Raw genomic sequence first — 15,622 nt, forward strand, 5'->3', positions numbered from 1 at the left:
GCATCTTCCTGGTGGCCGCCTGAAAAGGGATGTTCAGCAGCACTGTCAGAAATCCTGTGGTCTGCCTCTCTAATTTTTGGGTAAGTTGCCAAATGACCACCAAGCTTTAAATCTGCTGGTCATTGGTTTACAGTATAGTTATAAAACATGTTGAAAATATTATCTATATTAGCTGTATCTAATGGTTAGAGAAGCAGGATGAGATTCGGAAAGGCAGGGATCAAATCTCAGTGCTGCCTCTTGGGAGCTTGAGCAAGTAACCTAACTCTCCATTGTCTCTGGTACAAACTTAAGACTGTAAAGGCCCCTTTTATCAACTACTCTTCTGTCTATCCATTTAGATGTTATTAATTTTTACTACTGTATCTAGTCTTTAAGCTCCCTTTTTTCATTGAATTTACCTCTAGCTTTCCCTCACTCAAGCCCACCCATTTCCCTTTTTTGTTATTCCCCAGTCTTTCATTAACTTGTTGCTTTCTCTCTTTGTCATATAACATCTCCTCTCAGTCTTTCTCTCCCCCACATGCCAATGAGCATCTCCATTCTGTTTCTTTCCCCCCCTGCCAACTAGCATTGTTCTCTTTTCCCTTATCCAGCATCACTCCCATCTTTCTTTTTCTTCCCCCTTATTCAGAATCACCCACTCTCTCCTCCCCATTCAACATTACATCTGTCTTCCCAAGCACCATTGCCCCTTCTTTCTCTCTTTCCCATCCAGCATCTCTCCCCCTTCTTCTCTCTCTGCTATCCCATCCAGCATGCTGCTGTCTCTGTCTTCCCCTCCATCAAGAATCACCCCATCTTTCTCTATATATTTCTTCCCTCATCCATCACCAACTCATTTCTCAATCCCTTGTATCCCTTTCCCCTCATCCCACATGGCTCCCTTTGTCTCTGTCTCCACTTTCCGACATCCAGTGTCATCCCCTTTCTCTCCATCATCCTCTTACAGCATTTCAAGTTCGGTGACAGAGCAGCAGCAGTACCAGCTGTAAAAACATAGTCAAAGCATAGCAGGACCATTTTCCTGCACACGCCTCTGCTTCTTTGCCGGTCCCTTTGGCAACAGAGAAAGTAGAACTGGCAGAGTAGCAGTGGCGTGTGCAAGAAAATGGTCCTGCTATGCTTTGACTTTGTTTTTACAGCTGATCATGCTGATGCTCTGCTGCCAAACTTGAAATGTCAGAAGAGGATGAGCGAGAGAGAGAGAGAGAGACCTGGAGAGGCAAGTGCTGTTCTTATTCAAAATCTGTTTGGGGGAACAGTCGATATCCGTGTGCAACCCCCCCTCCCCCAGCCCACCTCTAGTCAAAACCAGCAGAGCCATCAGCAGTGCGGCCTAGACAGTAGATCTGTACCTTTAAGGCACATTTTATTTTTCTAATGGGAAGTTGCTTGGTCAGCAGGGACCTAAAGAAGCTGTGTCGTTGGACAGGGAATGGGATGGAGGGAAGAGCACTGCCAAACCAGAGGGGAGTCATGCTCATCTTCAAAAGTTTGCTCAGGGCCCCATAGGTGATTAAAAAAAGCCCCGAGTCCATAACATGTGGAGGGACCTAATTAAGAATGGTCAAGAATTTGGCAGCTAAGATTTAATGCTAAAAAAAAAAAAAAAATGGATCGTCATGCATTTGGTCAACAAAAACCAGACAAAGTGGTATAGTTTAGAGCCAGTGTATTGCAAACTGTGCTGTGGCCACACCGGCGCCGGTTGACTTCCTACCAGATGTGCCTCTCACGGCGAGAGGCATGTCCTGTGGGCAGTCAGCTGACACCCATGCCTCTTCTCCTCGCCGTGCCTCTCCTTTTCTCCATGCTTTTCCTGCTCCAGCACCCCCCACTGGCAGCTCAGGGCCCCATCTGGAGAGCCTTTGCGCATGCATGTGATGCCATCACGTCAATGTCTGCGCATTTCCGGGTGCCCTTCAGGCAGGGCCTGAAGTTTACTGTGCCACTGAGTGAAAAAGTTTGTGGGACAGAGTGCTTGTTTAAATATTGATGAGTCCATTTGAATGGCAGAATCGGAGACTGCCAGGAAAATCAGGAAAAGACCACGGTAAGCTGTTTTGATAATCAGCTACTAAAATACATGCAAGCTAAACCGGCTAGAACCGGTTTAGTGACGGCTTTAAAGGCAACCTTAGGTTTTGAGAATCTGGCTCTCAGTCCCAAAGGCATAAACAATGTTAAAGTCTGGTCACCTAGAGCACAGTTCTTCAACTGCCGGTCCACGGACCGGTGTCGGTCCGCAGGAAATTTTTGCCGGTCTGCGCAGGGCCGGCAAGATTGACTCACTTCAACTTCCTGCCGGTCCGCGCAGGGCTGGCAAGATCAACATCTGAAGCGTGCGCTGGGCCGGAGAGATCTTGGTGAGCCTCCGACAGTGGCTTTCTCCCCTCTCTGCAGCTCTCCTTTACTTCCCAGCGCAGCGATTCACGAAGGTAGCCTCGGGGCTTTTGCTGAAGTCGCAGCTGCCTCTGATGATGCAACTTCCTCTTTCCTCAGAGGCGGCGCGACCCAACAAAGGACCCGAGGCTGCCTTCATTAATCGCTGTGCTGGGAAGTAAGAAGAGCTGTTGGGAGGGGAGAAAACCACTATCAGAGTCTGGGAAGCTGCTGGGCAGGGGAAAAAAGGGACAGCTGCTACTGGAGAAGGAGAAGGAGAGATGCTTCTGGGAGGGGAGGAGGGAAAGGAATCTGGGAAGCTGCTGGGCAAGGAAAAAAAGGGACAGCTCCTACTGGAGAGGGAGAAGGAGAGATGCTTCTGGGAGAGGAGGAGGGAAAGGAATCTGGGAAGCTGCTGGGCAAGGAAAAAAAGGGACAGCTGCTACTGGAGAGGGAGAAGGAGAGATGCTTCTGGGAGGGGAGGAGGGAAAGGAATCTGGGAAGCTGCTGGGCAAGGAAAAAAAGGGACAGCTGCTACTGGAGAGGGAGAAGGAGAGATGCTTCTGGGAGGGGAGGAGGGAAAGGAATCTGGGAAGCTGCTGGGCAAGGAAAAAAAGGGACAGCTGCTACTGGAGAGGGAGAAGGAGAGATGCAGCTGGGAGGGGAGGAGGGAAAGGAATCTAGGAAGCTGCTGGGCAAGGAAAAAAGGGACAGCTGCTACTGGAGAGGGAGAAGGAGAGATGCTGCTGGGAGGGGAGGGAAGAGAATTACTGCTGGACAGGAGGAGGAGGGAAGGGAGAATGAAAAAAGGAAGGAAACAGCTGGCAGAGAGATTAGAGGAGGGGAAGGGGAGACACAGGCATGAGAAAGTAGAGAGATTGATGATAGGAAGGGGTCAGCAGAAAAATAAGCAGAGAGGGACAACGATGATAGATCTGGTGTAGGAGAGATAAAAATGAAGAGAGCAGTGAAGCTGGAATGAATCATGTAAAAAGGAGAGAGGGGGCACAAGCTGGATGGAAAGGGGAGAGGGGCATAGAAAGAAGACAGATACCATATGGAAGGGAGAGAGGACAGACAGTGGATGGAAGGGGCAGATGCTGGATTGAAGAGACAGAGAGGGCAGGCGCTGGAAGGAAGTGAGTAAAAAGAAGATTGAAAGCAGAAAGGTAGAAAAAAATAATTTTATTTCTATTTTGTGATTAGAATATATCAGATTTGAAATATATATTCTGCTAGAGCTGGTGTTAGACATAACTGGGGACTGCAAAGCCCAGGCAGTGCTTCTTTAGCTTCCAGCTGGCTTAGGGCGCTCTCTGACCAGGGGGCAGTTGCCCTAGTTGCACTCCCCTAAAACTATTCCTGTCATGTGTGACTGCAGTATTCTGTGTAGCTTTCTGTAATAATTTGGCTTGTTCAGTTTTCTTAATAGTAGAGGAGATATATGTGAAGGGGAGGGGAGACAGAAGTTTTGTTGATCCTGCTCTGAATTATTTGTATTTATAAAATGACAATTGTACAGAATATTGTTTCTTTTTATACTTTAATAAAATACATTCAATATAAAATCATAATTGAGGCTTGTGTGGATGGGATCAGATGATTTGTGGGGACCAACTCGCGGAGATGGGGTGGAAACGGGATTTTTAAATTTTAGTCCTAGTAGTTTGCTGGTCCACAAAATAATTCTTTTTTTTCTGCCGGTCCACGGGTGTAAAAAGGTTGAAGAACACTGACCTAGAGAGAGAGAGAGAGAGAGCTCAGCTAAGCTAAGCTAAGCTAAGGGTAGGCTCCTAAAAAGCACTGCTATAACACACACAAATTATTCAAGGAAATCTGCAAGAATAATGACAGTTGGAGCAAGCTAGAAAGAAAGAAAATATTCTTTCAATCACACAGTGTGGATAAGAGAAGTGAAAAATCTTGCTGCTGAGGGGAAAGAATCGCATGAAGATAGACATACATTACAGAGTGAGAGAAAGAAGAAGAGAGGTAAATGCACATTATCTAGAAACAGTTCTATGACATATAGCATAGTTGTTAGCAAGCACTTCAGACAGGAACAAGCACATACACACAGAAAGAAAAGGGAGAGACATCTCACCAAGCACTCAGAGCTGCAAACACACAGAAGGAAGATGTTTCATCAGTCACAAGCATTAGAATTGCACACAAAGAAAAGACATACTTACTTACTAGGATGTTTTGTCAGGGTGACAAAAGCTCGCACAGACCTTGGCAGAAGGCTCCCAGACCAGAGAAGGGACTAAATATTTATAGGTTTCAAGGGTACCACTAATTGGACTGGGCTATAGATGAAGTAAACCCAGATTTTCAAGATGGGGACAAAAAGGCACCAAAATATCCATCATTTTGTCAGATTAGGCCACATGCCCAGAAAACAGTTATACCTTATCTGATGGGACAAAAATCTAACCAAAGGACCTTGGGCCTATTATATCCAGAACGCAATTAAAGAGAATAGCTTCTACTAAGAAAACATGATGATTGAAGAAGTCAGATTACAGACAGGCACAAGAAGAATATAGGACAGTTCAAGGAGAATGAGCCCTGCAAACTTTGTCTAGTTGGCAAATATGTTTGTGCACAGATTCTACCCAAATTAAAAATTAAAGCAAACAGGTGTGTTCTGAACCAAAGTGAGCTTTTTGTAAGTGCATGGAGCTTAACAAACAAATAGGCAGGCAGTCTTAATTTTTTTACTTTTTTGACACATGCACTAGGCCTGGCAAGCTGAAACACTGATGAGCAAATTGAGAGAAAGGGTTAATTAATCCCAAGGTTGCTGGATGGAAATATTCACAGAATGAACATGTAACACCTTACCTTCACAAATTACACTGGCTCCCAGTGGAAGCGTGGGTTATTTTTTAATTTGATTATTTTGCCACAAAGTGTTGTATGGTTTGCTATTGAATTATCTAATGTATAATTTTATTTTATTTTTTACTCCTGTACATTCACAGCATAATTTGGTCTTTTTTTTTTTTTACATTTCCCTTGCCCAAAGGCTGTGTTTACAAGACATATCATGGACAATTATTTTCTTATTAGGCCGCAAGCTGGGAATCTGAGTTTCACTGATTAATACTTACCTCTGATTTCGTATTTTCATTTTAGAAAGTTACTAAACGTATTTGTTTCAAAAATTTCTTGTAAAGTAACGAAGGCTAGTTGATATGTTTTGTTATATTGATTACGATTTTGCAGTTCACTGTGTTTGTGCTGTTTTTCTTATTTTCATAAAACTGGAGGTTTTGTGGAATAAAAATAAAGTGTTATGATATGTTAAGTAATTTAAAGTTGTTTTGTGTATTGTAGCAATGGGATATGGGGAGAGGGAGCAAGGAAGAGGGCCCCCTCCTTAATTTCTGCCCTGCGCCACAGCATGTCTAAAACTGGCCCTGGGTAAGGGGGACAGAAATGTCAAACTCGTAGGGTAGATATGTGTGAGAAGAGTGCACATGAGGGCTGCTAAGTGGGAGCTCTTGGCTCCCTAGTGGGAGATGACCACTGGAGAATTAGAAGGTGTGTTACCAGATGTCCAGGAAACACAGACATGTCCTCTTTTTAGAGGACTGTCCAGGTGTCCGAGGGATTTCCAAAACCCGCCAGTTTGTCCGGGTTTTGGAAGTCCCCGAGCTCGGGGCCACGTCTGGAGGCCCTCTGCGTATGTGCAGACATTGACACGATGACATCATAAACAGGTGTGCATGCATGTGACATCATCATGCTGACGTCTTCGAATATGCAGAGGGCCTCCAGACACAGCCCCATGCTCGGGGAAGGATGCCGGAGGTTCGTGTGGGGGTAGGACTGGGGCAGAACAGGGTGGAACTGGGGTAGAATGGGTGGGGCCAGGTGCTCTTTTTTTTTTAAGAGGAAATCTGGCAGCCAGAAGCCCCCTGTGTATTCCGGGGCTTCTGCTTTTGTTGTTGTTTAATTTCTTTCCTACCCCTGCCCCAAATTTCCCCATTATTTCCAGAATATGATCATTTGACAAGCACATCAGGTAGCTAACGTTCATTCCCACCAGAACAGATGTAGGGCTCTGCCCAGCTGGCCCAGGTCAGCCTGGAGAATCTGATCCAGGCCTGTTTTTGTCCCTTTGCATGCAAGTATAGTATGTAGTCATGGAGGCAGGATAAAAGCGCCTCTCAGCTGTGCTAATTTAACACTCTCAAGGCAAATTGTAGAAAGAGTGGGAGGGGAAACAGAGCTACCACTTCTCATAGAAGTCTCCCCACACTCTTCTAGTTGGCAGGCTACTGGTGTTTCTTGCCTGCTGGTTCCTCCTCTGCCACTTCTCTTTTTTCAGAACTATATGAGATCCCAGTTCAGTTGTAGTAGTTTTATGGTTAATTCTGTTTATTGGATTTAAATAATATACAGAAAACTGAACAAGCAAACAAAGAACCATCACACAAGAAAATCACCCACCCTCCCACCCATGGGAACAGCTACTCCAGTATCCAACAAAATCAATTCAGCAGTCTACTGCATACAGTGGGTGTCAAAGTAGAACAAAAGGGTAACCAACAGCTAAATAAAGAGAACCATGCTTAGAGTTCATATCAGCAATAGCCAGGCGTTCACACCCCGCCATCTGGAGTTGTAGTAGTTTTAAAAATGTACTTATGTATACACAGGCGGCGGGGGCAAGGTGCTTCTTTGGCTTAGGTCTAGGCCTCACCGAAGTATTAATGCTGCCCTGGTCCTGAGTTATTTCATAGATATATGAGAAGTGGGTTTAACATTGCCAGATTCCGATATGCTCCTGCCACACAGATCAAAAGTTGTACTGGTCCTTCCCCAAAAAAACTGCTCAGCCTTTTGTGCGGGTGCAGCACTTTTACCAAGATCCCTAAGCTGGATCGGGGCGGTGGTTTCCTCCCCTTTCAAAAAAAAAAAAAAAAAAAAAAATCGGGCGGAGCCGGAGATACGCTGCTGCAGCTGTCAGTTTGAGACGGCGCATGGTCGGGGGGCTTCCGCAAACCGAGAAGGAGGAGGAGGTTGGGACGCTGAGGGCGGTATCGACCCGCGGCTGGCTGCGTGTCCTTTTCAAGCGGATCGAGACCGGCACCAGCCTGCACGTGGCGAGATGTAGCTTGTCAAAGCTGTCGAGCTTAGATCGGACCCTCCCCCCCCCCCCCAGCACCACGCCCAGACCTTAGAATACCTCTCTGGGCTGCAGTTTATATTAAGCCAAAGCATCGTCGCGCTAGGCGGGATCTGGGCTGGGATTCGGAGATGAACTTTGGTAGGATCCAGAGTTTTTCGGTGGAGCTGGAGCCCGGCCGCGGCGGCTCGGGGGCGCACAGAGGTGGCGAGTTGCTCTGCGGCCGGGTGGTGCTGGAGCTGGGGCAGGGGATGAAGGTGGCGAGCCTGGAGGTGTGTGCCCGGGGGCTCGCCGTGGCACACTGGCTGGAGAACAAGAACGTGGGCATGAACACAGTGTATAGCGACTACACTTCCTTCGAGTGCTACCTGAAGAAGAGACAACATCTAATCAGAGGTGAGAGGGGATTTTTATTGGAATAGGTATATGCGAAGATCTGGTGCTTTGAGCTTACACCCTGGTCTGTGCAGATGGGGTGATGGTAAATGTGTTTAGGAGAACCACCAGATTGCTCCATATCAAAAGGGCCATGTAATTATGATTCCTGGTGGAGTGGAGAAAGCTCGCCCCATATCAGTAAGGGCAGTCATAACTTCACTCTGATTCCTATAAGGAAAAGCAGAGCATTACCTATGGGCAGTCTGTCGCCCCCAGGGCAGGATTAACCAATAGGCCAAGTAGGCATGTGCCTAGGGCCTGAAATGGTCAGGGGGGCCCAATGAAGGAGGGCATCAACATTGTTTTTTCTAAATGGCGATGGGCCCCTCCAGCATCGATCGGCAACGTGGGCCCCCCTTTCAGCAATGCGACCCCCCCCCCCTCATCGACAGAAAGTAAGACAAGCAAGCAGCGCAGGTAAGAATGGCAACAGGAACTGTAATTGTGCAAGCGGTGCTGCTTGCCCAAAGCTTCCCTCTGATGCAGCTTCCTGTTGCCGCCTGGGTGCATGGTGGGGTGGGGTGGGACGGGGCAGGGGGCCCAGTGTACTTGGGTGCCTAGGGGCCCTCGAAGAATTAATCCTGCCCTGGTCACCCCCCATCCCTGGCCAGGATCTGTAGGATATTATACTTGTGGCCGCAGATAAGAATAAAATCAGGCTCTAGTATGGAACATTAAAAATCTCCCAATGGAGGCATAAATAAAGCAGGATTGGAATTAAGGAATCATAAGACAAATAGAGTGGCTTACCCACCAACCTAGTTACTGAGATGGAGGTGTCGTTTTGGAGTAGAAGGCAGATAGATACATATTTAGATGCTATTTGCTGTCATAGAATTAGGAGTAAAGCAAGAAAGGCTGATCTGGACTCATTTACCCCCTTCCCCTGCTGTGTGGCAGAAGGACACTGATATTAGGAGAGAATCAACTTATTGGTGTTGACCCCCATTAAATTTATAACACTGGAATATTTTGTGGAACAAAATATGCCCAGATGAGATGTTTGACTAGTTCACCAGGTGTCTAATACACTCATAGGTCTGCTGTCAGTGTCTTGAGGTAACCTATTAGGGAGTTGTAGATTTTTTTTTTTAATTCCCATAAAACTTAAAAATGCAAACGTGAAGGCAGTAACTTTCAAGAACTGACCTCATTTTTCATTCAACTCAAAATACGAAGATGGCTGTATTTCTTTATTTTGACTTCTGAAGAAAAGAGGATGCTTCCAGAATTTGTTCTCCAAATTAAGGCCCTCTTTTACTAAGCCAAGGTAGGGGTTTTTACTGTGGCACTCAAGAATTCTATGAGCACTGGAGCATTTAGCACTCTGGGCCGTGGTTAGAAGCCTCTACTGTGGCTTTGTAAAATGGGGGGGGGGGGGTAAAAGCTGAAGTGGAGAATTCTGTTCCACAGATTTTTAAATAGCAGAGCATGCTGCTAGTATCTGGGATTTGTTTTTATTTTTTATAGTGCTTCTTCAAATATCATACAAAGCAAACATACTTTGTCAAAATTTCAGCATTGTGGGATTTTTTTTAACTTTTTTTATTTTTTCAATTTTTAAAATTTGAAACAAGCAAATCAAATACTTGTATACAGATTTACAAAGATTATTAACAGAAAATTTACAAACCCAATTCCACTTAACTCAGTGATTTAGGTTATTCCTTTAGTTCAACCTATTTAGTCCACCATATATTGAGAGAGATTTTAGAAAAATGTTAATGAAAGACAAAAAATTTTATTCAACCTAGGAAGCGGCACTTATCTGCAGTTACTACAGCCACTCATGACAAGTTATACATTTTCAGCTATGGCCACTACTTGCTCTTTTGATTCTATAAATCCTAACAGTTGTTTAGGTTCAAAAAACAGATAACTCTTATTCTGCTGGGTAAGAAAACCTTTTACAGGAAATTTAGCATTGTGGAATTTTAAGAAAAATATAATCAAGGGCTCCTTTTAGCGGTTAGCGGTTTAAAGTGCATAATAGCTCACGCTAAACTGCCGGTCACGCTAGCCGCTACCGCCTCCTCAGGACTCAAGGATCTCCCGTATGAGGAACGACTGGGTAAGTTGCAGCTGTGCTCACTCGAGGAACGCAGAGAGAGGGGAGACATGATTGAGACGTTCAAATATGTCACAGGCTGTATCGAGGTGGAAGAGGATCTCTTTTTCCTTAAAGGACCCACGGCAACAAGAGGGCATCCGTTGAAAATCAGGGGTGAGAAATTTCATGGCGACACCAGAAAATATTTCTTCACCGAAAGGGTGGTTGATCGCTGGAATAATCTTCCACAACAGGTAATTGAGGCAAGCAGCGTGCCAGATTTTAAGAAAAGATGGGATTGACATGTGGGATCTCTTCATGGAGGTAGTTAGGGGGTGGGCCATTAGTGTGGGCAGACTAGATGGGCCGTGGCCCTTTTCTGCCGTCATGTCATGTTCATGTCCTCTTGAGCAGGTGGTAGTTTTTTGGCTAGCACGGGGGTTAGCGCGTGATAAAAAGTCACGTGCGATAAAGCCGCCAACGCGGCTTCGTAAAAGGAGCCCCAAATCTTTTAGGAAAAAAAATCCAGCATGCTTTTCAGTCCATAAATTTGGGAGACCAAGGAGGACAATCTAGAAGAAGGTAGAAACTCAAAAATATAAAATAAATGCAAACAGTTACAGTGAGGTACTTTACTTATACAAAATTAAGACCTATACAAACCACCAGCGCTAAATGTTAACTTGATATAGTCCCTTTGCCTTCATGGAAATAGTGTAGTTGGGAAGGTTAAAAAAAACAAAACAAAACATATTTCAAGGAAACAATACATTTAAAGTTATACCTTGATTGAAAAGTGGCATCCAAAGCTAACACTTGTCTAAATGAAAGAAAATTTTTTTTGTGAAATTGGGTCCACTTTGATACGTTAGGAAATATATTCACTTTCCCTCCCAAAAATCTACAGTCTTGAGTTTTAGAGAAAAGTCTTAACAATGACTCTTTATCTTGCTGGAATACAAAAGAAATCAGCAATCCGAGACATTGCTTCTTCTGCAGAATTTTCCAGGATATTGGTTAGATACAAACTATCTGATGAAAAATCACCTTGTTGAGGCTGAGCCTCTACATTTTTTTTTATAATAATGGAATACAGTAAATTTTATTCAGAGGTGGTAAGGCTTTCTCCTCGTATTTAAAAACCTCTCAGAAATTTGTAGAACAAATCCTTAGGTGTTATACAGTAATACGGGGGAAAATTTAACAATCTTAAGTTCAATATTTTAATGCAATTCTCCAAGTTTTCAACTCTCCGATATAATACCATCTTATCCTGCATAAGAATGATTTGATTAGATTTCACCTGTTGTAGCTGTAAATCCATAGCCTCCACCTCTTCACGTTTAAAGTTGCAACACTCTCCTCATGTTTTTGAATCTATCTCATACCTTGCTCAACTGCAGGCAGAATCTTAGAAGAAACATGTAGATGGTTTCCAGGGCTTGCCAAATCGAATTCATGGCTTGCCAAATCGCATTGAGTGAAATCTCAGGTGGTTGCGGCGGCAGTGTAATAGTAACTGCTGCCGCTCGTTTTTCCCAGAGGCTCTCCCAACAGTCCCAAAGATGATAACCTAACAAGATCATGGCCGAAGAAACCTCCAAACTTGTCCCGTTCAGGCCTGAGGGGAACAGCGGCTCACTTGGCCCCACCCCATAAGATTCTGACAAAGGTTCAATATCGGGGTGCGGGGGAGGAATCGGTCCTACTGGGCTAAGTGTCACTAAGTGGCCGGTTTGCCCGAAGAAGTTTGAATGTCTCCTCAGGGGAAATGCCACACACCAAGTGGGCTGCGAAGGGGCCCTTCCTCGTCATTTAGGCATAAGGTAAGAGGAAATTATCCAAGAGAGGAGATCAAACACATCCTCCCTCGCTGGAAGCCCATTTTATTTTGTCTTTAACCAAAAGCTTTTCTTCAAAATTTTTGTTTGGAGAATTTTATTTTATTTTCTCACTGTAGCCTTCTGAGGAAGTAGAGAAGGGAAATGTTGATCAAACTAGAATCAAGTCACTTGATTTCCTACATCTTTAGCATAGATGCAAGAAAGTACATTGTAAAGGAAAGCTGTATACAGTATATGTGAAACCTTTTTATTAGACTAAAATAGGGTAATGTAAGGAAAACTAATAAATTAATTCCAGTTTTCAGTGGATTGGACTAGCTTAAGAACATATGAATTGACGCTGCTGGGTCAGACCAGTGGTCCATCGTGGCCAGCAGTCCACTCACCCGGCGGCCCCCAAGGTCAAAGACCAGTGCTCTAAATGAGTCCAGCCTCACCTGCGTACATTCCAGTTTAGCAGGAACTTGTCCAACTTTGTTTTGAATCCCTGGAGGGTGTTTTCCCCCTATGTCAGACTCCGGTAGAGCGTTCCAGTTTTCTACCACTCTCTGGGTGAAGTCTTTGCCAGGTGGGTGTATCCTGGCCTGCCGGGGTTGATGCAGAGGCCAGAATGTTGGATTAAAATTCATAAAGCATCCTTGTAAGCAGGACTGAAAATTATAATGGGTAATAGCATAAATTCAAACAAACCATTTCTCGGAAAAGTTGTTGCCACGAGCAGCAAAGGTCAGAGAGATTTTCTGAATTGCTGCCAAATCCACCCAGTTTCTGGAGAGAGACCTATGACTACCTCCACTTCCACCTTCATCCTTACCGCTACTGCTCTCAGGGTTTGTAGGAGCCAGGTAGCTGATTGAACCATTTAAGGATGGCAGCGGGAGTGTGGTTTGTGCGTACTTTATCGTATTTAGAGTTCTGTGGGTGGGATAATGAGATGTTTGGCTCAGCCAACTGTAACCATTTTACTCCCAGCACATATTAATGACCGCCCCATTGCTCTCACTATCATATTTTTGTATGTCTAGGAAAGCGAATTTGCAGATTAATTAACCTTTAGCAAGTTATGGCAAGAGTGTAGGTGGGAAAGATAAATACACATCTGTTCGACACTTAATCTCCTGCATCCTCTCCTCTTCTCCTCCCCTTCCCACCTCCTCTCCCCCCTCTTATCTCTCCCCTCCCTCTCCCCCTACCTATTCTCCTCCCCTCTCCTCCCTCTCTCTTCATTCTTTCCCCTCTCTCCTCTCTTTAATGTCGCCTTGAGCCTGTATAGATATGAGTGAGCACAAATAGAAGATTAGATTAGATCTTTGTCAACAATAATAACCTGTTAATGCACAATACCCTGACATTAAAAAAAAAAAAGCCACACACACACATAAAATCTTTTCTTTGCAATTCCAAAATACTCAGAGAAAATATTTTCCTTTTCTAAAGGTTGTAACTAGGGGTGGTGAGAGATAGCCGTCCAGAGTGCAGAAAAAGAATCTATATGAAAGTGTGGGCTGGCAGGAAATACAAACCCAGGAAGAATGCAGTTCCAGGTTTGGGGGGTGGGGGAGAGAAGAGAAAAGTGTGCTTATTAGGGGGAGGGGACCAAGGATCAGAGTAGAGATAGAAGGGAGTGGGGAGCAAGAGGTATTGAAAAGCCTTGTTACATCTCTGCTGTTTTATGCAAGCTTCATTTAATTTCCTCATGGAATTTTAGAAAAAGAAGTGAAAATCGACAAAAAAAAAAAACCCCAACCCTCCCTGCAGTATCGCAGCCAATTCTGGTAGATAAGGACTATATGTGCCCCATGGTATATATGCCCATATACCCTGCCTAGGTTGAGGATATCTCACAAATGTAAGTTGAACAAACTTGACACCTGCATGCTGCTCTGTTTTCCACCCTCCCTGCCACCACTGTCTGTGCTAAGGATATCGTCCAGCTGTCAGCCATTTAAGCTTGACTCCCTGAAGGAGATCATACCTTAACCTTTGTGCTCATAGATGGGAGATGTAGCCAGCCAAGCCACCTCGCTACCCAGACTAGGTGATATGAACATAAAGCCTCCTACTGTTTATTTTCAAGAATGTGCCAATAGGGCTGGATATTTATTTACTGGGATTTATTAACAATCTTTAAGAATAGACTCGCCCAAGGATGACTTGACATAAAACTTACAAGTTTTTTAATAGCTTAATAACAGTAAAATGACTAAATATAATCAGAGATGAACTTGAAGACAGGCAAATTGAATCCTAATAATAGGAATGATGTGATAGTATCAGAAATCTACACATTGAAACATAAACAATGCCTCTGCTGGGTCAGACCTGAGGTCCATCATGCCCAGCAGTCCGCTCACGTGGCGGCCCAACAGGTCCAGGACCTGTGCAGTAATCCTCTTATCTATACCCCTCTATCCCCTTTTCCAGCAGGAAATTGTCCAATCCTTTCTTGAACCCCAGAACCGTACTCTGCCCTATTACGCTCTCTGGAAGCGCATTCCAGGTGTCCACCACACGTTGGGTAAAGAAGAACTTCCTAGCATTCGTTTTGAATCTGTCCCCTTTCAACTTTTTTGAATGCCCTCTGGTTCTTTTATTATTCGAAAGTTTGAAGAATCTGTCCCTCTCTACTCTCTCTATGCCCTTCATATAATAGAAATATAATTGTCAGCAGGATACAAATATTACATCATTGTCTCATTACTACTACTGCTATTAATTATTTCTAGAGTGCTACCAGATATGCACAGCGCTGTACAGAGTCACAGAGACAGTCCCTGCTTGAACGAGTTTACAGTCTAAACAATGAAGACGGACAAACAGAATGCCAGTTAAGAGGGGATGGTTAAACTGCTGGCTAGCGTGGTGAGCAGAGGGGAGTAGGGTTATGAGTTGAAGGCATGTGACTGCCTTGGAGTGCCTTCTGTCCAGAGGGCACTGTGAGCCTTTGAAGGGTGGGGGCTGCGATAAGAGAGAGTCACAAGGAGGAGGCGACCCACCCATCACACTGCATCTTTAAAGGGAAGCTTATCTCGTCCCAATGCCACAGTTTATAAGGGGAGTTTTACCCTGATCCTGCAGCTTCACAGGGCCCCTGTTTCTTTCCTTAGGGGTCCACTAGACACAAATCTGGCTCTGTGCACTAAATTCTTATTGCTGCCTTTTTTTCTGGAACCTGAGGCAGCCATTCAGTCACTTTGGGCAGTTTGGCTTCATCATCTTCCATCTTTGGCCCTCAGCTATTCTGATTAACTGAGTACACTTCTGTACCTAGTCTTAAAACCCCGTGCTGATTTTTTTTTTTAGGCAATCTACAGTATATAGAATTAGGCCCTCAGTATGCTATTAATTTGATTTTGTTAAAATTTTAAATATGAATACATTTTTAAATTCTAACCAATATTTTTTATTTCCCTCTGTTGTCCAACTAGCCTGCAGGGGTCTAGGATGATTCATCGCGGCCAGTTCAGCGCTGAATTGTCCCATTAAAATGTCCCACGATGAATCGGTTGCGATGAATTGTCCCATTCCATCAGCTGAAGCCTTGAGAGAGTTCTTAAACTTTTCTTTGTTAAGCCCCGAGGAATTTGCAGCCACCTCGGAAAGCAAAGAGCTCAGCAGCTCTGCCATCATACTGGTGTTTGAGGGTATTTTACCTAGGAGTGCGTTGTGGCCGAACCAGGTGGAATATTTATTTTCTCGGGGGGGGGGGGAGAAGAGGAGGAGGGTTTGCAAAGTGGTACGATCATCGGCTCGGAGGCTACATGC

At 44.6% G+C, this 15,622-nt stretch overlaps 1 protein-coding gene across 1 annotated transcript in view; it reads left to right on the plus strand.

Annotated features, from left to right (window-relative positions):
- The first annotated feature begins 7,385 nt into the window (after positions 1-7,385).
- Positions 7,386-15,622, plus strand: part of ARRDC2 (arrestin domain containing 2) — a 50,585-nt gene continuing 42,348 nt past the window's right edge. The window contains exon 1 of the mRNA XM_033955787.1: positions 7,386-7,921. Coding sequence (XP_033811678.1) covers positions 7,657-7,921 — 265 coding nt within the window. The 5' untranslated portion in view covers positions 7,386-7,656. The remainder of the gene's footprint in view (positions 7,922-15,622) is intronic.

The sequence above is a fragment of the Geotrypetes seraphini genome, chromosome 8 (assembly GCF_902459505.1).
Source record: "Geotrypetes seraphini chromosome 8, aGeoSer1.1, whole genome shotgun sequence".
Taxonomy (NCBI): domain Eukaryota; kingdom Metazoa; phylum Chordata; class Amphibia; order Gymnophiona; family Dermophiidae; genus Geotrypetes; species Geotrypetes seraphini.